The following is a 24,137-nucleotide window of genomic DNA, read 5'->3' on the forward strand; positions in this document are numbered from 1 at the left end:
ACACACACACACACACACACACACACACACACACACACACACACACATCTTCAAACAGTGTAAAGATCCATCAGCAGCCAAAGTGTTTTAAAATGTGAGCAACATCAATCACATCCTTTTAGAAACAGAATTTGTTTTGCAATTCATTTAAAAAATGGTTATAAATTCACAATTTGTTGAAACAGTGAGTTCAAACAGTGAGTTCCATGGACCTCAGTGAAGACAAGCTAAACAGTGCAATAAATCAGAAGTTAGCAATCAACAGTAACACAATGTAGAAATAATGAAGGTTAATTCAGTCCCGTCACAGTTATGTACCCCAACATATACAGAAACTGCAACATAATCAGTTCTTTGCATAGAATCTAAAAGCATTACATCTTGTTTTAGTAGTGACTGCTGAGCAAAGAATTCTCCCATTCACTTCAGAAAAGTGTAACTGCACTCTTGAAAATCACAAAAACTAAGCTCTTACAATTTTTTGTAAAGCGAAGACTGGTAAATGAAAATCATGTCAACCCTACTGGTTAGACTTGCAATCAGCTTGAAGAACTACCCATCTCCAAGTACCTGTCTCCACTGTTATGGAGCAGTAATCAGAAGCAGTTGTAAAATTCTGACCCTTATATAACAAGAAGCTGTTGCGTAAAACAGGCAATGGCTCCCTCTGCAGGAACTGGCAAAGCCCGGCAGTGGCATCACATTCAACAGCAGGAAAGATGGAGGGATCTTTCTGAGTTTCCTTGCAAACATTTACACAGTTGTACAGTTTGTCACTTGCAAGAACTACTGGCCTGACTCACAGACACATATCCCTAAATAACCAATAACCTCCATTACTGTCTTGGATAATCTTCCAACATACTGCAATTTAGTACAGTGATTTTGACAACTATACAAGATATTTTATAAGTTGTCAAGAATAAAGGATGGACGTTTACTTTAAAAAGTCTTTTTCTTCATACTAGGATGGATTTGAAGCAACTAATACAGTTTTAATTTAGTTAAAAACAGACTTATTTTTAAATCAGAGTCCCGGTTTTAACAACTGAAATTTGTGGTTGCACGAAATTGCAAATGCAGCATCAGATCACTGCAAAATAATCTTGCTGCAAACACAGGTATCATATGCCAGCAGTAAAAAGGCAATAGCTCCTTGTTCAGACACATCTGGTTCTTAAATGACCATTGTTGTGGGTTTGAATGAAAATAGCCCAGAATGCAAGGATATAGGGGAACACCATACCTTAAGACAACTTGCATTCTCACACTGTGGAAGGAAATGCAATGATCAACTACCAATGAATCACTGTTCATGATTGTTTTTGTAATCCCCAGCAATAGCAAAAATGCTTTACAATTGGATACAGAAGTAGCCTATTCCTTCTAACATTAGAACTCACACCCCTGTACATGCGTACCCCTGTAGAGATGATGTTTTTTGCATGCCTATTCTTACCAGAGGAGTATGGGAGAAAGTCCTGGTTTTTTCGGATGTCCCAAGTAAGGTTCGCACTGTGAACAGCACGGATATATTCACTTAATGTGGCGTATTGAACTGTAACTCCAAATTCATCTCTATGTTGGTTGATATAATCCATCAATGGATCCATGTTCTTAAACTGGACGGAGGCATTGAAGAACTGCTTGTCACAGCCCTGCCATCAAAAGAAAACAAGGGGAGAAAGAAAGTATGAAAAAGAGTTTGCACACAAACTGACAACACGATTTCATGAAGCAACTCGAATGTTCCTCAAAGATAGAGAGACATGTCAAAATGCTTTATGGGCAAAATGCACAAACTAGAGCAGATGCTGTTTAGAAGGCAGAAAAGAAAGAGAGAGGTTAGTACGGCATAAGCAGGTAAAACACAAGTGAAGAGAAAGGTCCATCAAAAGCTTCTGAAAATTGGAAAGAGAGGGATACAGCAAAGATGGGAGTGGGAGATGGGCAATTTCAAAGGCAAAGCCATAACAGTTGAAGTAATTACTGCTGCTGGAGGTGAAACAGATAAGAAGTGAGCCAGTACATCTTGTTTGTGATATACACTGCTGCCTCTGTGCAAAGCTGGCAGTAGAACTGAATGTTGAAAGTAGCAAAAGGGGTACCAACCAAGTTGGTACTTTGTCCTGGATGATGTTGAACTCCTTGAGTGCTGTTGGAGCTGCATGAGGGGAGGTGATGGCCTCGTGGTATTATCACTGGACTGTTAATCCAGAGATTCAGGTAATGTCCTGGGGGCTATGGCAGATGGCGGAATTTGAATTCAATAAAATTCTAGAATTAGGAGTCGAATGATGACCGTGAATTCATTGTCAATTGTCAGAAAAAACCCATCTGGTTCACTAATGTCCTTTAGGGAAGAAAACTGCCACCCTTGTCCAGTCTGGCCTATATGTGACTCCAAACCCACAATAATGTGGTTGACTCTTAAATGCCCTCTGGGGCATTTAGGGATGGGCAATAAATGTTGGCCTTGCAAACAATGCCCCCATCCTGTGAATAAATAAGGAAATCATCCAGACAAGTGGAAAGTATTCCATTACACTCCCCATTTATACCTTGTGGATCATGGATGGGCTTTGGGGAGTCAGGAGATGAGTTACTTGTCATTGACTAGCAATAAATGTTTTGATAATGAAGAAAACGAGGTAGAGGCAGAGATGGAAAATGTTTTGCTTCTATAAATGGCCTTAACAAGATAAGCAACATGGAGAAAATACTGAGCCTTGTCTCAACAGTCTATCAAGGCACCACATGCCAGCCAAGCTGATCTGGGAGTCAATGTCCCAGGTACACTGGAAGTTAAAGGGATCATAGTGGGTTACTTCAGTTGTTCTGACATTTAGCTCGAAAAAGTTGAGACTCATCAGGTCCTAATGTCATACAGTGATTTAACAACTCAGTAGTGATTCAATGCTGATAAAGTCAACATAACCTTTACATAAGAATGACTGTCAGATGCCGAAAACAAGAAACAAGTACAAAGGAAATAAGGGAAAAGTAACTTGTTTGGGATGGAACCTGCGCAAAATGGATGTGGAACAAAGGTCTAGCATGTTCATACACGAATTACACAAAATTAGCACAGTTTTCTTTGATTATAATATGTTTAATTATATTTTAAACATTCTGATCCAATCCAAATTGAGGGGTAAAGTGGTACTGTGGTCACACTACTGGATTAGAAATTCTGAGGTCTGGGCATGGTCTGAAGACATGCCAGATGTGGAACTTCAATTGAACTAATTAAATAATTCTGGAATATAAAGTGAGTATTAGCACTAGCAATCAAATAGCATCCAGTTCACTTGTGCTTTACAGCGGGAAATGTGTTGTCCTAATCTGGTCAGCCCAGAGCCGCACGAATGCAATTGACCCTTAAGTGCCTTTGACGTGCCCTAGCAAGCCATTCAGTCATATTCAAGAAAGTGGCTCATCACCACCTTGTATTACTCAGGCACTGGCAATAATGCTAGTTTTGAAGGAATGAAAAGAGTTTTGATGAGGTGAGTCACAAAACACTTTACCATACACCAAATATCATTCAGCATTTTGAAGCAAGAATCAGTTTTAAACTTTGCATAACTTACCCATGGCCACAGAACATGGCTAGATCGAAACCAGGCTGCTCTCTCTTTTATGTTGGATACCATTGTCTTTGCGTAAGCACAAATTGTTTCATTGGTCACTGGGAGGCTCATATTAGGATAAATTCCATCTTTTGGTGGGTCAGGAAAAACAGCAATGCCATTCCAATAAAAGCCAGATCTAAATAGCATTTAAAGAGATCCTTGAGTCAGAGTTAATCAATTGTAAACGTTTTTTCTTCTCCTTCACAAATAAGTGTCCACTGTTCCCAAACCATTTCTCTATACAACATGAAAACGGCCACTGAACATTTCACCTAGTTATTTGCAAAACTAATTAATATTGCACCCCAGTAGGACCGCATTTATGATGTTGGTGGAATCTTGTTTTTTTCTGTGCATCGCATGAAAGACTATTCCCACCTAACTTTGCACAAACTAATCATTTGTTGCCAGTACCAAGTTCAGGCGAGGATGAATGATCTTGCTAGTGCAGATAATGTGCACCAGAGGTAGGTTGGAAATCTTTGCAAAATGCACCCACATTATTTGCAACCTGCCCTCATTCCCCACAAGCTACATCCCTGGAAAAATAGTGGGTGCCGTGTTTGTAGCAGGACCTCCGATCTTTAGCCCCCTCCTCCACTTTCACAACAACGGAGAGGCTCTCTGTTATTGTGAAAATCCAGCCCTCAGTCTGGTACTCATCTATTGCAGTTCTGTGGCTATGCGGCATCTGCTCACTGCCTCCTCATCAGCAGGCTGTGAAGAAAAACAAAAATCAAACCTATGTCACATTGCTCTGACTTGTATGTGGGTGCTCCAACTCTAGCAGTCTGCCACCACGCTAGCAAGGTCACCATGTAAGTGTATCTAAATAAATGGTGCAATCTCAGGGCTGAGCAACCAACCTACACTGCCTCAGTTATTAAAGTAAACCTACTCTATTACCTGTTGGAGAACGGCAGAAAGGATGGGACGCAGTAACTGTATTGGTCCATAGTGTGAGTGAAGATTTCCTGGTGCTGGGCCAAAGAGGGTGATGCTTGCCATACAAACTGGAGCTTCTGTATGGGGGAGGAACAGCAGGAGCAGAGAGAAAAAGGAGTCAGTGAAAAACCCCACACGAACATCTACAGAAAATGGAGTGTCACATTGTGATTTAAAATGGTGCATATTCCACTGAAATGCCTCATGGTTTAAACACCAGAGAGAAAGACAGGTGTGAATTGTTCAATCTCTTGCTATTATAAGTCTTGTTGCTCTGCTTTAGGCTTCAAGAACAGGTCAGAGTCAACCTGTGAGCAGGTATAGTGCCTACAGTGCTCCCAAATCTACCATACTCAACAAGCTTCAAGCCCAATAGCAGAATTAGCAAGGACAATGAATTGTAGGCTCCAACCCACGAGGACAGAGCTACTGTTGGTTAATACCCCAGGATGACCTGTTCCCATTACAATCTTTAAGCACTAGTTAACAGACACCCAACATTAACCCAAGACAATTCTTGTACTGACTACTCTTCCTCCTTTCTAAGTGCCATTCACCTCCAAAGTCTGCATTATATTGCCCCACAACACAATTTAGATCAGTAACTTAACAAAGGGAAGTGAGAGAGAAAAGTTGACTAAAATTACTTTCTCTTGGCAACTTGTCAGAATGGATGGAATCACCAGCACTTGTAGCTACTGTTTTTTTACTCCTGTCACACAAAAGAAAATTTGGAATGTTATCCCAAACAGTTGGTTTAAAAGTTATGGACCACAGCAGACAAACAAACAAAGACTTGCATCTACTTTGCAATTTTGATCGCCTCAATCTCTAAAAGCATTTTACAGCCCATGAGGTATTTCTGATGTGTTACCCCTGTTGCAATATAAGAAGCCCATCAGCCAATCTGCAAACAGGAACCTCCCACAAACAACACTGTGACGATGATAACCAACTCAAGTGGCGCTATTTGAGGCAGAAAAATTGCCCATGACACCCAAGAGAATTTCCTGCTCGTTTTTTAAAATAACTTGGTGGGATCTTTTACACTCGTTCGAGCGGGCAGGAGGGGCCTGAGTTAGGTTTCTTACCTAAAGGACAGCCATTTCTGACAATGCAGCACTCCCTCAATACTGCAGTGAAGAAGCAGTTGAGACTTTGCCCTCACGTTCCCAGAGTGAGGCTTGAACTTACAACCTCCCAATCCATAGGCAAGACCACTACCAACACTGCTACATTCTCTTGGTGAAATATGAAGAAACTCACAAACCTGTGCCCTCCCTGCAGTCCCACGTAATAAAACAGTTGTTGAATTGTTGAACCCATTAGCTTATAGCATCAACCTTTACTTTTTTATGTCTAACCAGAAATTTTTACAATCTCCATGAAGATTGAACGGAAACAAAAGCAGGGTTGCCTGCCATGGGAGGGTGAACCTCAAGCCAGGAATTTGGAAACCCAACATGCTCCTGATTTGAAATTGAAAATTCTGGAAAAACTCAGCACTATCTGTGTAGAAGGAAAGAGTTCACATAGCACTCTGCACAGATACTGCCTGACCTGCTGAGTGTTTGCAGCATTTTCTTGTTTTTAAATTTCAGATCTTTGGTTTTGTATTCATAGCTTACACTGCAGATACTTACACAGAAAAGATTCTCTATGTTTGAATGACGCTTGGGCAGACTGTAGCTTTAAGGTTTACCGGTGTTGTTAAACTACTCGCACGCTATTCTGCACGTGCTCCCCTTGATTTATTCAAACAAATAAATGCAGCTAAATCAATTCAGAACCTGAGTGCAGTTTCAGTGTGATACGTTGATTTTTCCAATTTAATGAGGGGCATGGAAGAGGAAGAAAATGCTGAGAGCTCCAGCAAGCTCAGATGACTTGCAGAGAATTCCCAAGGGCCGGATTTTCTGAGCAGTCACAACAAATGTCAGTGCTCCTGACTGGACCTCTCAGTGCCTTTCTGAACCTGATGGTGACGGAAACATGCAGCTAGACTTCCCGTGGATTTTAGTAGAGTCGGGGGGATCTACAGCACAAGCTGCAATGAGTCAATGTTACAGGTTGAGACTGGATGCCAGTGAATGAATGAGTGTGTAGGTCGATATTGAGGATTAAGTAGGTGGGGAGAGTGACTGGGCTGGCAGGAGGGTGGGGTGAAACTCTGGTCAGGCTGAGTGGTTATTCATGCGATGGGGTGGGGTGATTGGAAGGATGGAGGGTGGATTGGTGAGTTGTTGGACTTGATTGTAACCTGCCTAACATTAACCAGGTAAGGATTCAGGAAATCACATTGGAACTGTCAAAAGTCGCAGGTTCTCACTCAAGAGGGACCCGGGGAGCTGGGGAAGTCAAAACATTCAGAGCAATTCAAACATGGATCTGTAGCTCAGATCTGTGGCCTTCCACAGGGTCCCATCATGCATCTCAGGCAAATGCCCAGTCTCCGATAATCCAGAGACTGGAAGATTTGAATGTCTGTCGGGTTGAAAGTCAAAAAGCTGCAACCTCTGCCTTTCAGGTAGTGGGATGTCTTTTCACATTTGACAGGAAGATCCTTAAGAAATAGGCAGTACATTTATCAACAAGAGCCTTAACCATCAATACTCAGGTGGCAACCTATGTAGTTATGTATGGGGGAGGCAATGGCCTAGTGGCATTATCACTGGACTGTTAATCCTGAGACCTAGTTATTGTTCTGGGGATCCGGGTTCGAACACCACCATGTGGTGGAGTTTACATTAAATATCTGGAATTAGGACCATGAAACCATTGCTGATTGTCAGAAAAACCCATCTGGTTCACTAATATCCTTTAGGGAAGGAAGCTGCCATCCTTACCTGGTCTGGCCTACACGTGATTCCATTCCCAGTGGCTGACTGTTAACTGCCCCCTGGGCAATTAGGGATGGACAATAAATGCTGGCCTGGCCAGTGATGCCCTCATCCTGTGAATGAATTAAAAAACCGGTCTGTTGCAGGAGACGCTGAGTGGTTTTCACAGGGTTGAGAGAAAAAATCTCAGGGAATCTCATTTAACTCATCCTGTGCACCTCTCTGTGTCACAAGTCTGCAAGATTATGCAGCATTAACCTTCAGATCCCAGCTGATTGTGATACAGGGATACAAGTGAGCGGGAAACGCCAACATTTCTGATTGCATTTCATTTTGAGGATAAAGTTCCCACTCGCTCTAGCATCGTGTGATTAAAAATGTGGTAGTTCAAACAACCTCACAACACCAAAAAGGCAAAATTGGACACAGACAGTCACAAAAAGTGTGGCGATGATTCAGCAGCCATTTGACATTTCAATAATAGGGCCGATGATTCATTTTGCGTTACCACTCAAATTAAGTTTCATCCCGTATAACTGTGATCAGTGACTGATTAAAACACAGATAGTCCCACCAACCACCTCCGTGACAGGATTTATACATCTGAAACCCTAGTGCTACATTCAGTAAAGCCTTGTGCCTCACTGGAAGAAAACTAGAGGGTAGGAGCATGAACGTATTACACTAGACCATACATGCACAAAAAGACAGGCAGAAGTCTGAATTTGGATGACTTTAACAGTGAGATAATCCCAAAGCTTTTCCCCTCCTCCATTCACCTTGTTTCTCTGCATCATTTCCTTTTCATCGTAGTCAATGCGAGAGATGAGATGAGCATTAAATCCGGCCAAAGCAAACACTGTGGGGGTTGTGGCTGAGGCACCAAAGGGATCCACGTGCCATGAAAACTGAGGCCTTGTTCCAAATGTCTCATACAGGAAACCGTGTCCTTCTGCAAAGACAGAGCTACCTTCGTAAATGCCTCAAAATCAAGGAGAATTACATATTAAGAGCTGTACATATCCACATGAGACCAATGTGATTAGAAATATCACCAACGCAATTAACATGGGTGGAACAGCATACAGTCATAATGGTCTACAGCGTGGAAACAGGCCCTTCGGCCCAACTTGCCCATGCCGCCCAGTTTTCACAATTAAACTAGCCCCATTTGCCTGTGTTTGGCCCATATCCCTCCAGACCTATCCCATTCATGTGCCTGTCTAAATACTTCTTAAATGACGAAATTGTACTCGCTTCCACCACTTGCTTTAAAGAGCAAAATGTAAAGATATTTAACATCTCTGAAAAATAAGACACGAAAAGGCAATGATGTATCACAGTAACAGCAAATTCTGTAAAGAATGCAGCAGGTCAATTGGTCAGCAATTTCGAAAGAAGATGCCACATTCGTGATACTTTGGATGCATACATTTCACCACAGCCAAAGGAAAAAACCTGAGAAATACCTTATACTAATGTTTTGTAATGATCAAACTGTGGGAACTGTGTTGATTCAAAATAAGGTTTTTAACTTTTAATTCATTGTGTGTTTCTCCAATCGCAGTTGAAAACGTCATTCGATGCACTTTAGGAAAGAATACAAACCTACGTTCTGAAGGCTGGAGACAACATTCAGCTTTGAAAGTATCAAAAAGTCAAGTTGGCTTTAAACACAACCGGGAACATAAAGTGACATGTTGTCAAACCAGCTCAAAGTTACAGTTTTGAATGAAGGTTTGGGAGGGGGAAAAGGATACTAACCTGTGAGCTGTAAGATCTGTGAGCTGAGTTCTGTTACAGCTTCATCGTGCATCACCTGACCTCCAATGATAAACTCCAAACGTCCTTCATCCAGCAACTTACGCACCTGAAATTAACACTCATTGTAAATGCGGTTTGTTCCTGCTGGAAGTGCACAGTTATTACTATCAACATGATTTAAACCTACTCACAATGAAATTGTTAGAGCCTTCGCTAACTTTTCATTATTCATTTTATTCTTTTAGCAGTTTTGGTTTGGAGCTGTGGACAGGGAACTGTGAGCTAAAGATGAATTTTGGTCTGTGGGTAATAGCTTGTGTCAAATAGAAAACAGACCAAACAAGCTTGTGTTTATTCATGAGGCCAAGCCTGGAACATAATTGCAGCTTTCTGATCAAAAGGTTCTACAGATGGTTCGTCAATGGGAAAGAACATTATTTTTAAACAGATAGCGGAAGTTAACTATTACTGAGGTCACTACCTCGGAATTAGTTCCAGAAGTCTGGAAAAGACGTTATGCTCAAGCGGATGGTAGATGTTGAATGGTAACTGGGGGAGACAGTTGGTCTGTCAGGGAAGGACCAGATTTGGAACTGGATTTTGAACTATGTTTTCTGTGAGAAAGAGTCTGGCTGTTGTTGCTGATGAAGATTTGAAAGCTCCCTACCTATTCTCTATTGAGCAGCTCTTGGATGCTCAGAGAATAGAAAACATTTATTACTGCCTTTGTCTGAGTGAACTGTAAAGGTGATCTGACCATCATCTTTAGAAAATCAACCAAGAAACCATCATTTATGCCTGTGGACCAATGCATCACAACAACTGCTTAAGTAATGCAGCCAGTTATGTTCTTTCAGTTATCCCTTAATTGTGCTTGTTTGTCTGTCTGTCTTTTGTGTAAATGGGCTGAAACAAATTAATTTGTGTTCAATTTTGCTCTACTAAAGTTACTGTTAATAAATTAAGTCTTTTATTTAAGATACAAACCAGTGTCTAGAATTGTTTATTCATAAAGCGTAGAATTGGTTATTTGTAAGGTCTGATTAGGAATCACTAGGGTCAAATTTGACAGCCTCCGAAGGTTTTAATTTTACTGTGTTACGGATACAGAGGTAGGAAGGCTGATTCAGTTCAGCTTCGTGCCTCCATGTCTCAAAAGGATAAAATTGCTAGGATGGGAAGGGATGAGGGAGTGTGCTGAAAAGTTTCATCAGAACATTTTTTTTATGTTTAGGAGCATCAGTTACGTAGATGGATTGGAGAAGCTGGATCTGTTGTCCTGGAGATTAGAAAATTGAAGTGATTTGATGACATTGTCCAAAATAATGAAGGATATGAACAGAACAGTTAGGAAGGAATTGCTCTCACTGGTAAAAAAAAAGTTGAGAACCAGAGGAGACAGATTAAAAGATGAATGGTAGAAGGTTCAAAGTACATGAGTCCCTAAAGCCTATCCACCAGCCACAAAGCACAAGTCAGGAATATGATGGAATACTCCCCACTTGCCCTGTCTGGGTGCAGCTCCAAAAATACTCAAGAAGCTTGACACCACCCAGGACAGAGCAGCCTTTTTAATTGGTGCAACATCCACAAGCATCCACTCCGTCCCCCACCATCATTCAGTAACAGCAGTATGCACTGTCTACAAGATGTGTTGCAGAAATTCACCAAAGATCATCAGACAGCACCTTCTAAACCCACAACCAGCTCCATTTAGATGGACAAGGGCAGCAGATACAAGGGAACACCATCCCCTGCAAGTTCCTCTCGAAGCTACACACCATCCTGACTTGGAAATATATTGCCGTTCCTTCACTGTGGCTGGGTCAGAACCCTTGAATTTCCTCCCTAAGGGCATTGTGGGTCTACCTCCAGCAATGTGGATTGCAGCTGTTTAAGAAGGCACTTTCTTAAGGGCAACTTCAGGGCTATCCAGCAACACCTATGCCCCACGAGCAAATAAAAGGAACTGGACTCGAAACTTTAATTGGGATCTCTCTCCTCAGATGCTGCCAGACCTGCAGGGTTTCTGTTCAGACACTTTCTGTTCTTATGTTAGAAATTCAGCGTCGGCTGTATTTTACTTCCCTTTTAGTCTCACTTCTCTCTGTTTTCCACACTGAACTGCAATTTTCTCCTCTTCAGATACTTACCCAGTTCCCCATTGGAAGGTTACTCGAAGGCCTAAGACAACAAAAGCCTGTTTTTGTGGTTATAAGATTCAACAATCAGTCCAACAGAGTATAAAAACACAACTGTGCAATTTTTTTTCCTATTACCTGCTCTTTCTGTGTATCAGTGGCCACCTTGTCCCACCACAGCCGAAAGAATTCCTGTTCCACCACAATAAACTTGCGCTGTTTCCCCTTTATCAACTCCTCCACAACGGTTGTATAAACGTTGGCTGCATATGCATGCATGCTCTCCTGTTCGATGACAAATTAGTTACAGGTTTAGGATATAACTTTCTCAGATTTGTACACAGCACACTCTACCAGCAGTAACAATCATCTTGCATTATTAGTAAAGACCTTGACAATAGGCCCAGCAACCTAACAAGTAATTTAGCACAAACTAGAGACAATAGCCATCGAATAGATCCATGCAATAGATCTATCTTTTGCAATGCAAAACAGGTTCATTGTAAATTAGCAGCTGACTTTTCACTGCACCGACTTCTGTATTCTATTAGCTCAGAAAATATTGTCTAGATTTCTAATTTCAAACTAAGTAAAAGTCATAGAGAGATTAAGAAATGGGTCTCCAAAAAGAGTTTCAATTATCATTTGTGAACTTCAACGAAATTTAAGAAGGTGCAAATCAGCTGATTCATTGTCAACCTGCTCTGTGCTGTTGGCATACAGCAATTTCACCCTCCGTGCTTCAGCTTTCAAGTCACCAGAGTTAAACGTAGTGTCCAGCCACCATAAATGTAATCAGTTTTATATAAAAGATGGGCTGGTAATAATTCAAAACTGGGAAAGGAAACAGGGGCTAGTGCACACACTGGTGGACATTTCCAAATAAATGCCATATAGTTGAGCTGCATCACTAAGTTGCATTCTCTCCTGCAAAATGAACCTTTTAGTTAAACTGGGTTTGTGCAGATAATGATTTATTAGTTATAAAATAAAACGGAATAAAAGAATTGGTGAAATTAGGTATCATTCCAATTTCAAACACAAATATGACATATTTCACATATTGCATGATCAAATCAGCTTTAGGACTCTGGTCACACTCATTATATATAGTTCTCTGCAAACTTGCAGGACAGGATAAAAAGAGAATTGACATTGGAAAAAAAAAGGGTTTTTTTAAGCCTTGTAAATTTTGCCCTAAGAACAGAAGATGTTAGTGCTGGCACATCAAGCACTCTAAGGTTAAACACAGAATTAAAACGTGCAGAGCAATTTCTCTATACTCATCTTAGAGTAAAAAAAAAGTGCAGGTAAAATGAAAAGCACAAAGCCTAGCAGGTATAAAATGAAAACAAAATGAAAACTGAAGTTACGGTCATTGTTCAACGTGACCATTTCATGTGGATTTTCGAGAACACTGATTTATGATAAGCAACCTAAGTTTAAAGAGCCATTGATAATTATACAGCATTTGGCAGAATCTATATATTATCTGTAAATGGTACAATTAAAAGATCATAAGTTCAATGTGCTTAAACACCTCACAAACTGCAGGACTTTCAGCTGACTGTGCATTCACGTCAAGGATATTGTGTTTAATTATTAACTTTTAACAGTTCATATCCTTTAAAGGCATTTCAAGAGAAATGTTTTACTTTAAGTCCTTGTGAAGAAACAGAATTCACAAACTGGGACCCATGAAACTATATGTCAGAGCAGAGACATAGGTGACCTGATAGAGATCTCTAAAATTATGAATTGATTTGATAGGGCAGCTAATGCAGAATGTGTTTCTACTTGTTAAAGAGTCCAAAACTCAGGGCCATACATAAAAACGGTCACAAATAAATCCAATAAGGAATTCAGGAAAAACCGCTTTACCGAAAGGTTGGTAAAAATGTGGAACTTGGAGTGGTTGGAATATTTAGCATGGATCTATTGCAGGGAAAAATAGATAATGACAAGAGTGAGTAAGAAATGGAAGGTTATGCTGATAGATGTAGGTGAGGTAAGGTGGGAGGAGAATTTTATGGGGCATGAACACTGACACAGACTGTGAACAGTCTGTTTCTTTGCTCACAATTATTATGTAGTATTTGGTCAAGATGAAACAAAAAATGTCAGTTTGATGGAGTAATATAAGGTAATATTTAGTTTAACGTTCCTGGCTGCTAATGAATGCAGATGACATTTCAAAGCTTCATTTAAGTAGTTGTTACCACACACTCAATACAACCCTAACACCTGACAGTAAATGATTATTACTCTACAAGTGAATAAAAGAAAGACTTGCATTTATACAAAGAATTTCAGGACAAGGTGGTATTCTCAAAGTGCTTTGTAACCAATTTACTACTTGAAGCGCAATAACTGCTGGAATGTAGTAAACATGGCAGCCAATTCATGCACAGCAAGATCCCAAGATGGAACTAACCAGCTAACATCCTCTTTGTGATGACTGAGGATTAGCTATCAGACAGGACATAATTAACTTTCTCCTCTTTGAGATGAGATCCTTTGTGTCCACCTGAGAAGATAGATGGTGTCTTTCTATATTCAGCCTGCTTCTTACATGTATTATCAACCTGACATCTGTCATACGCAGCACTTTCTGGTTCATCTCATTCACCATTTATTCGGTTATCCAGGGAACTCTGGCTTTGGTCAGCCTCCCTTTCCCACCGTGGGAATGCATCTTGACTGTACCTTAACCATTTCCTCTTCAAGGACACCCGTGGTTCTGTTACAATTTCACCTACGAATCTATCGTTCCAATTTACCCAAGTCAGGTGTATTCTCACAACACTGATATTGTCCCTCCTTCAATTCTTCTTAATCTGGGTTGCTCTGTGTCCTTTTTTTGCAGCTGACCTAACCAATGGTGAAGTTATTGAATTTCTGTTCTGTCAGCTTGAAAACTTTACTGACCTTGCTGTTATAAGCCCTTGGTTGCCTCATTGGATTCAATGGTCCGTACTCCCCTTCTCTGCACATTTAACTGGTAAAACACTGCAAACAAAGGCAAACTATTCCTTTAGTGTCAAAATTGTATATATTTTGGTGGAGGAGAGGAAGACATTTACATGACGGAGTAAGACACAGGAGCAGAACTATTGTATTTGGCCAATTGAGCCCGCTCCGCCCTTCAATGACATAATAGCAAAGCAGACTCAATGCTCCACTCCACTTTCCAGATTCACGCCCAAAACTTTAATTCCCTCCTTGATTGAAAATCTGCCTATCTCAGCTGGAATATACTTACTGACTCAACCTCAACGATCTGCAGCAAAGAATTCCACAGATTCACTATGCTCTGAGAGAATAAATTCCTCCTCATGGTACAAGACAAGATCTTTCAAAAATTGATTGGAGTTGACTGTTTGCAGGTAAAAGGACGTCTGACCAGTGGGAGGCATTCAACAGTGTGATGACGAGACTTCGGAGGCATCTTGTTCCCGTTAGAGTGAAGGGGAAGGTTGGTAAGATTAAGGGACAATGGATGAATAAAGACATTGAAGTTCTAGTCAAGAAAAAAAGAGAATCTTATTTTCAATATAGACAACTTGGTTCAATTGAATCTCTTGAGAAAAAGAGTGTCAGGGCATTCTTAAGAGACAAATCACGAAGGCAAAGAGGGGATATGAGATAGCATTGGCAGATAAGGTTAAGGATAATACAAAGAGATTCGACAAATACATTAAGAGCAAAAGGGGAACTAGAGAGAGGGTAGGGCCTCTGAAAGATCAAGGAAGTCGTCTTTGTGTTGAACTCCAGAAGATGGGTGAGTTTATACTGTGGAAAAAAGAAATGGACTTGAGAGAATGCAGAGAAATAAACTTGGATGTTTTAAAAACAGTTCACATTACAAAAGAGGATGTTTGGGAGGGCTTAGAGAATGCAAAGGTGGATAAGTATCCAGGACCTGATCTAATGCATCTCTCCAATCAACTTTTGAAAGTTCTTGTCTTGTACCATGAGGAGGAATTTCGTCTTTCAGAGCACAGTGAATCTGTGGAATTCTTTGCTGTGGGAAGTAAGGGAGGAGATTATGAGACCCCTTGCAGAAACATTTGCATCATCTATAACTATGTATGAGGTGCCTGATGACTGGAGAGTGGCTAATGTTGTACCTTTGTTTAAGAAAGGTTGTAAGGAGAAACTGGGGAACTACAGACCTGTGAGTCTGACTTTGGTTGTGAGTAAATTGTTGGAGGTGATTATAAAAGATAGGATTTATGGACATTTAGAGAGGCAAAAATTGATTAGGGATAATCAGTATGGTTTTGTGTGAGGAAAATCGTGTCTCAGAAACTTGACTGAGTTTTTTGAGGAAGTTATCAAAAAGATTGATGATGGCAGAGCAATAGACATTGTTTATTTGGATTTTAGTAAAGCCTTTGACAAGGTTCCACATGGTAGACTATTTAGTAAAGTTAAGTCACATGGGATTCAGGGTGAGCTTGCCAATTGGATACATAATTGGCTTATCAGCAGGAGACAGAGAGTGGTGGAGGGTTACTTTTCAGACTGCAGACCTACGACCAGTGGTGTTCCACAGGGATCGGTTCTGGGTCCTCTTTTGTTTGTCACTTAAATAAATGATTTGGACAAGAATATAGCAGGCTTAGTTAGTAAGTTTGGAGATGACACCAAAATTGGTGCATAGTAAATGGTGAAGAAGGTTTTCTAAGATTACAGAAGGATCTTGATCAAATGAGTCAATGAGCTGAAAAATGGCAGATGGAGTTCAATCTGGATAAATGTGAGGTATTACATTTTGATACGACAAGTAAGGGCAGCGCCTGTACAATTAATGGTAGGGCCTTGGGTAGTGTTGTAGAACAGAGGGACCTAGAGGTGCAGGTACATAATTCTTTGAAGTTTGCATCACATATAGATAGGGTGGTTAAAAAGGCGTTTGACACGCTTGCCTTCATTGCTCAGTCTTTTTTGAGTATAGGTGTCGGGAAGTCATGTTGAGGTTGTACAGGACATTGGTGAGGCCTCTTCTGGAATACTGTGTCCAGTTCTGGTTACCCAGTTTTAAAAAAGTCATGAGGCAAATTTTTTACACTGAGGGTGGTTCGCATGGGGAATGAACTTCCTGAGGAAGTGGTGGATGTGGGTACAATTACAACGTTTAAAAGACATTCGGATACGTACATGAATAGGAAAGATTTGGAGAGATATGGGCCAGGATCAGGCAGGTGGGACTAGTTTATTTTGGGATTATGTTCGCTGTAGACTGGTTGGAGTGAAGGGTCTGTTTCTGTGTTGTATGACTATGACTCTATCCCTCTCCTGATTGGCAAACTCCTTAATCTGAGATTATATCCTCTGGAGAGTCCTCAAGACTCTCTCTCAAGGGGCAACAACCATGCTGTCAAGTCCCCTAGGTATCTTGTATCAAAAGGTTGCCCCTCTTTCTTCTAAATTCCAATGAGTAAAATCCTAACCTACTCAACTCTCCCCATCCATTCTCAACAGAATATTCTAAATTCTCTTTAATCGTCATGATTCATTATGGTAAACAATTGTCTCCTGTTCGAGGGTTTCTTAACCTCAAACACTTTGGCCACTCAGACAACACGATAACCACAGATTGCAGGTTTACCTCTAGCTGGAAACCTAGAAGGTAAACCGGATATTTTTTCAATCTGTCAAACTAGAATCTACTCATATTTGAATGTTTCACACATCCGTAAATACTAATATTATGTATATGTGGCTGTAACAGTATCATAAGGTATTTATCATTCATTTGCACTTCAGTAACAACAACTTACATTTGGACAGCATCTTTTACATAATAAAATATTCCAAGGTGCTTCACAAGAATATTATTAAATAAAATGAGACCTAAATCACATAAAGAGATCATCACACAGAGATGGTCAGGCTACCAAAAACTTGGTCAAAGAGAAAGGTTTTCAAGGAGTGTCTTAATGGATTAAGAAGTTTTAAGGAATGTTTAACAGAGAAAACCAGGTAAAGAGGTATAGGAAGGGCATTCCAAAATTTGGGGGCCTAGGCAACTGAAGGCACCCTCAGGTAGAGCAAATAAAATCAGAGCTCATTAAGAGGTTAACATTAGAGGAGTGTAGCTCACAATGGAAAGCCCACAACTCCCTAAATGACTCCCTTAGTGCCAGGCGTTTGGATAGGGAACAATTTGTTTGGTATATCCAGGAGGGTTTTTTGAAACGGCGTATGGATAGTCCAAAACGGGAGGGGGCCAGACAGGACCTGGTATTGCAAAATGAGCCCAGCCAGGTGATCAGAGTTTCAGTGGGGGAGCATTTTGGAAAGAATGACCATTGTTCCGTTCGTTTTCAGATACTTATACATAAGGACAAGCGTGGACCTCAGATGAAGGCGTTAAATTGGGAGGAAGCCAACTACAACCAAACTGGCAACAATTGGGGAATGTGGATTGGGAGCAGATGTTTGAGGGTAAATCCACATCTGACATGTGGGAGGCTTTTAAAGACTAGTTGATTCGAGAGCAGGACAGACGTATTCCTGTGAAAATGAAGGACAGGAATGGCAGGATTCGGGAACCTTGATGACAGGGGAAATTATCAGCTTAGTCCAAAGAAAAGGAAGCATGTCTAAGGTCCAGGCAACTAAAAACAAAATCCTGGAAGAATATTGAGAAAGAAAGAAGGAGCTTAAACGGGGAGTAAGAAGGGTGAAAAGGGGCCATGAAATAGAATAGAATAGAAAAGCCTTTGTGGTCATGTGCACTCAAATGATTGCAGTGAAAAGTCTGTAATGTCGCCACTTCGGCGCCATCTCAGGTACAGAGTAACTAGGTACAGAATACTTAAGTGTTTGTTACAGAATTGAAAGGATAAAAAAAAAGTCTAGCACAGGAATACAAAGTTTTAAAAGGCACTTGAATCACTCAAAGACCAGAATAAGAATAAAAAGTCTTTAAAATTGCTCAAATTACAGTCCTTTCCATTGAGTCCATGCCCTATGGCCTCCAGGACTCGTCTCGCTGGCCAGCCTAGGCTCAGGCTGTCTCTAGGCACCAGGCTCCGGTCCGTGACTTGCCTCTGGGACACGGACTGCCTCCTGCTCCAGGCTCCGGTCCGTGACTTGCCTCTAGGACACGGACTGCCTCCTGCTCCAGGCTCCGGTCCGTGACTCGCCTCCGGGTTTCATCTCCCAGGCCAGCTTAGGCTTGGACTGCCTCCTGCTCTGGGCTCCGGCCTACAACTCACCTCCGGGACTCATCTACCAGGTCGGCCTGGGCTCGAACTGCCTCCCGCTCCAGGCTCTGGCCCACGACTCACCTCCAGAACGCATCCCCCAGGCCAGCCTAAGTTTGGACTGCCTTCACGTGCCAGGATCCAGCCCGGAACTCGCCTCCCACTCTGGGCTTCAGCCCGAAACCTGCCTCCAGGACTCGCTGTCCGCACTGGAATGGTCTCCGACGCGTTGGACTCTGAGTCACCTCCATTATCCATTTCCTACGGGTGAGTTTAAGACATTAAAGATTGGGAGGATGGTGAAGAAACTGCAGAAAAGACAAGGAAGAAAAGAAAGAGAAACGAAAAGGGACTGACAAAGCAGAGGATCTCCAGCTGAAGCATCCTACTCTGCTGCCATCTTAGACCAAAATATCCTTGGCCAGCAGAGTTAAGAAGAATCCCAAGGCATTTTAGGGAGGCAAAAAGGTAGCTAGGGAAAGAATAGGCCCAACTGAAGAATAAAGAAGGGAGGTTATATGTGGAGCCAGAAGAAATGGTGAAGATCCCTAATGAGTACTTTACATCAGTATTCACCAAAGACAGGGATGTTGAGGTGAGGGAAAGGTGTGTGAACGCTCTCGGGCAGGTTAACATAATGAAGGATGAAGTGTTGGGTATCCTGAAATTGATCAAGGTAGACAAGTTCCCAGGCCAGGATACCATAGGAGGTAAGGGAGGAAATAGATGGGATCCCTACAGATATCTCTGCATCCTCTTCAGCCTCAGGCGAGGTCCCAGAGGACTGGGGAATGGCCAATGTTGTTCCTTTGTTTAAGAAGGGAAAAAGAGGTGATCCAGATAATTATACACCGGGGAGCCTGATATCAGTGGTGAGGAAGCTGCTGGAGAAGATCCTGAGAGACGGGATTTATTCACATTTGGAAGTAAATGGACTGGTTAGAGATAGGCAGCATGTGTTTGTGCAGGGAAATTCATGTCTCACCAACTTGATTGAGTTTTTGGAGGAGGTGACAAGAATGATTGCTGAGGGAAATGCAATGCATATATGGACTTTAGAATGGCATTTGATAAGGTATCTCATGGCCAGCTTGTCTCATGGGATCTGGGGTGTGCTGGGTACAAAACTGGCTTGGTCATAAAAGACAGAGAGTGGCAGTGGAAGGGTGCTATTCAGAATGGAGATCAGTAACTAGTGGTGTTCCTCAGGGATTAGTGCTTGGACCTTTCTCTTTGTAGTATATATACATTTCAATGATCTGGAGGAAAACGTGGGTGGCTTGATCAGTAAGTTTGCAGGTGACACCAAAATTGGTGGAGTCACTGTTGGTGAGGAGGATATATTCAAGGATATAGATAGATGGCATATTTGGGGGGAAAAATGCAGATGAAGTTTAATCCAGACAAATGTGAGGTGGTGCAATTTGGAAGATCAAATTCAGGTGTGAATTATACAATAAATGGCAGAACACTTACAAGCACTGACAGAGGGATTTGGGTGTACAGATCCACAGATCCCTGGAAGTAGCAACACAGGTGGATAAGGTGGTCAAGAAGGCATACAGCACCTTTGTCTTCATCGGCCAGGGTATCAAATTTAAAGTTGGCAAGTTATGTTATAGTTGTATGAAACTTTAGTTGGGCCACATTTGGAATACTGCAAGCAGTTCTGGTCACCACACTACCAAAAGAACGTGATTGCTTTGGAGATAGTGCACATAAGGTTTAGAACAAAGAACACTACAGCACAGGAGCAGGCCCTTCAGCCCTCCAAGCCTGCGCCAACACATTTTGCCCTTCCATATTAAAACTGTCTTCACTTACAGGATCCATTCCCTCTACTCCCTTCCTATTCATGCGTACGTCCAAGTGCTTCTTGAATGCTGCTATCGTGTCTGCTCCTACCACCTCCTCCAACAACGTGTTCCAGGCACTCACCACCCTTTGTGTGAAAAACTTGCCGCACACATCTCTTTAAACATCGCCCCCACATCTTGAATCTGTGTCCCCTAGTAACTGACCCTTCTACCCTGGGAAGAAACCTCATACTTTCCACTCTATCCATGCCATTCACAGTCTCATAAACCTCTATCAGGTCACCCCTCAACCTCCTGCATTCCAGTGAAAACAAACACAGTCTATCCAACCTTTCTTCAAAGTTAAAAGGATAGTTTACCAGGATGTTGCCTGGTCTGGAGGGTTTTAGTTATAAGGAGAGGTTGGATAAACTCAGATTGTTTTCACTGGATAGACAGGAGCGATCTGATAGAGGTCTACAAAATCATGAGAAGCATAGATAGGGTGGATAATTGAGGCTTTTTCCCAGGGTGGAAAAGTCAACTACAAAAAGGCACAGGTTCAAGGTGAGAGGGTGAAGTTTACAGGAGAATTGTGGGGAAAATCATTTACACATAGGGGTGTCTAGAACGCACTGCCAGTGAAAGGGGGTGGAAGCAGGCACGTTAGCAATGTTTAAGACGTATCTTGATAGACACATGAAGGCGAGGTGAACAGAGGGATAGAAACCACATATGGGCAATTAGTCGTGGGTCTAAATAAGGAACAGGAATCGGCACAGGATTGGTGGGCCAAAGGCCCTGTTTCTGTGCTGTACTGTAAGATTCACAAGCTTCTCATTGAAGAAATTTCTCAGTTTCGCCCTAAATGACCAACCACTTAACCTGAGACTGGGCCCTCATTTTCTAGATTGACGAGCAAGGGTAAATACCACCTCAGTCTCTATCTGTCAAGCCAATTTACAGTTTTGCATGTTTCAATGGGATACCGTCTCATTTTTCTAAACTCCAGAGAATATAGGCTCAATTTACTCAGCCTCTTATTTCAGGAACCAATCTAGTTAACTTTGCTATGCCTCGTAAAAAGCAAGAATATTCTTTTTAAATATGGAAACCAAAACCTCACACCGTACTCCAGCTGTCATTTCACCAAAGCGCAATGCAACTCCAGCAAGACTTCCTCATTCTTATACCACACTCCAATTCCCTTGGTCCAATAGTTTGTTTTTAAAGTTGCTGATGTAATCTACTCTCTAAATACAGGCCAAAGGAAAGAAAATTGTGTCACAACAAACTTTAGCTGCTAGTCAGTAATGGTAATTAGGTAGTCTGCTCCAGCCATAATGTTCAACACCCCATATATGGGCAATCTTGATTAAATTTGGAGCTTGTAGTGATTGTAACAAGGTCAGCCAGGTGGACATCATAGAATATGAGTTCCCTGATTGGGGCTGTTACCCTGGTCCAATCAGGGAGCCCTGGCTGACAGATATAAATAGGAGTGTCAGCGGCTCTGTTCACTCTGACAGCTGGATCAGAGGAAGCCAGACCAGTGTCAAGTACTATGCATATGTAAGTAAAGGTGGCATGATGATGGGATACTGCTCTCTGTGGAATTATTTCAGAGCTGAAAGATAGTTCTTCATCCATTTAATTTCTTGGGCTCACTATAATTTTGGCCAGCCTGGCCATTAAATTATTAAGTCTGGCAATCAGCACATTCATTACCAGACACACAGTTTAACTCTGGTGTTTTCAGCCCTTTGCCAAATATGACAGTGACTAAATATCTGCGCAGCTTCAGCACCTAACATACATTGTGGCACTTAGTTACAAAAAAAAAAGTAATTTAGTTTTTGTTCAATTTAAAAATCTATTTAAGAAAAAGTAAATTTATAGCATGACTGAAACATAATTATGTATTTGTATTACATCAGCTAAAGATCCTGAAGCAATTTAAGTTTTTGACCAAATTTTGGAGATGCTTCAAAACTCTATGCTATTAACTTGTCATTTCTTATTTGAGGGATATGAAGTTTAGTCAGTAACGTTAAAAAGCATTGAATCACACAAGGTGTCAACTGTTGTTCAGTTGGTAGTGCTCTTGGCTGAGTCACAAGGTTCTAGGTTCAAGTCCCATTCTAGGGTTTGAACTCAAAACTCCAAGCTGACAGTACACTGCAATATTGAGGGGTGCTGCTCTGCCCATGAATGTTAAACTGGAAGGTCTGCTGGCTCAGATGGATGAAGAAGATCCCAGGCACTATTCTGAGCTGCAGCAAAGGCAGTGACCCCAGTGTCCTAACAAACATACACCCCTCAATCAACATCAAAGCAGAATATCTGGTCATTTCACATTGTTGTTTGGAGGAGTTTGCTGTTTCCCTTCACATTCGCACATAAAATGCTGTGAGACATCCTATGGTTGTGTGAAATGTGATCAATTCAAACACCTTTTGTTTTCTTCTCTGAAAAGGTTTAGAAGCTCCTTGGCTGTTGTCTGTCACTTGCAATCACCCCAACACCACAACCAGCCCTCCTTCAGGCTGGAGAGAAAAATTCCTGATTTGAAGTTTTCTGACTTTTGCGAGAGGGTATATATTCTCGGCCAGGTGGAAGAGTGTGGTGGTGGATGGGGACAATTCCAAAAAAATGACCCTGAGCTTCCGGTTGCCACTTCAGCACAGCACAGTGTTACCTGGCCAACATTTCTGTCCCAGGCTTGCTACAGTGCTCCAATGAAGCTCTGCGCAAGCTGGAGTTCATTTTCCAGGCTTGGGAACCCTGCAACCTTTTGGACTCAATGTCGAGTTCAATAATTTTAGGGATTGAGCGCCTTCTCCCATGCTTTTACCCCCAACCCCCACACACCAGGCCTTGTCATCACATTGTCAGCCACTAATTGTCCCCATTAGCATCTATTGATTCTCTCAGGCTGACCTTTACCCATTCCTTTGTCTACCCAACTTTTTTTCTCTGGCCTCTTTCTCCACCTATTATATACTCCTCTCCCCACCTCATCTCTGGCATATATACTTACCCTTTCCTAGGTCCAATTAGTTCTGCAGAAGGGTCAAAGGGTCCGAAACATTAAGTGTGCTTTCTCTCTCCACAGATGTTGCCAGACCTGCTGACTTTTCCCCATCAATTCCTGATGTTGTTTTAGAACTCTACGATTGTTAGGGTTGGAATTTGGAACTGAAGGGGCAGTGACACCCCTGAGGGTTGTGGGTTTGCATTGAGACTTGACCTGTGTCCCAGCTGATGAATGAGGAATTGTGACTGATCATGCTAAGCCACTGCTGCTTACACCCCTCCCTCCCCACCCCCGGGCCATACCTGGACGGTATAAACCCAGCCGACGTCCATATGGCTGTGGGCGATGACAAATGCCTGGATGCTGCCCGCTTTCCCGGAGCTCGCCCCCAGAACGCGGAGACATAGCAACATTCCCAAAGTCGCTACAGTAACAACTGGAGGGAGGCCCCGCATTGTCTCCGCGTTCCTTCCGCCTTCCTCACCCAAGCACTTGCAACTACTGAGTACGGAAACTGGGCAAGCCCAAATGCACTGGGCAACTTCTCATTCCCAACTATTATTTACGGCCCCAGCAGCCCTTTTAAAAAAAAACCCTTTGCAAAGGGACTGCTCCGGGGCGAGATGGCCCCACAATGGCTTTAGACGGTGAATCCAATTTAGTGCGTCCCCATCAAAATATCTGCTGTATCCGCTTGCAGAAGTACCTAACTCGAAACGGGTCCCCTCCTGCTGCTAATTCTACGTATCGCGTACGATACGT

At 41.9% G+C, this 24,137-nt stretch overlaps 1 protein-coding gene across 3 annotated transcripts in view; it reads right to left on the bottom strand.

Annotated features, from left to right (window-relative positions):
- man2b2 (mannosidase, alpha, class 2B, member 2) overlaps positions 1 to 23,863 on the bottom strand; it is a 54,792-nt gene extending 30,929 nt beyond the window's left edge. For all 3 annotated transcript variants that reach the window (XM_048604761.1, XM_048604753.1, XM_048604748.1), the window contains exons 1-7: positions 23,678 to 23,863; positions 11,464 to 11,610; positions 9,185 to 9,290; positions 8,200 to 8,372; positions 4,542 to 4,657; positions 3,594 to 3,771; positions 1,460 to 1,658 (exon numbers count right to left, since the gene is read on the bottom strand). In XM_048604761.1, the coding sequence (XP_048460718.1) occupies positions 1,460 to 1,658; positions 3,594 to 3,771; positions 4,542 to 4,657; positions 8,200 to 8,372; positions 9,185 to 9,290; positions 11,464 to 11,610; positions 23,678 to 23,830 (1,072 nt within the window). In that variant the 5' untranslated portion in view covers positions 23,831 to 23,863. The remainder of the gene's footprint in view (positions 1 to 1,459; positions 1,659 to 3,593; positions 3,772 to 4,541; positions 4,658 to 8,199; positions 8,373 to 9,184; positions 9,291 to 11,463; positions 11,611 to 23,677) is intronic.
- Positions 23,864 to 24,137: the final 274 nt, after the last annotated feature.

The sequence above is a fragment of the Rhincodon typus genome, chromosome 1 (assembly GCF_021869965.1).
Source record: "Rhincodon typus isolate 14 chromosome 1, sRhiTyp1.1, whole genome shotgun sequence".
In the NCBI taxonomy this organism is placed as follows: domain Eukaryota; kingdom Metazoa; phylum Chordata; class Chondrichthyes; order Orectolobiformes; family Rhincodontidae; genus Rhincodon; species Rhincodon typus.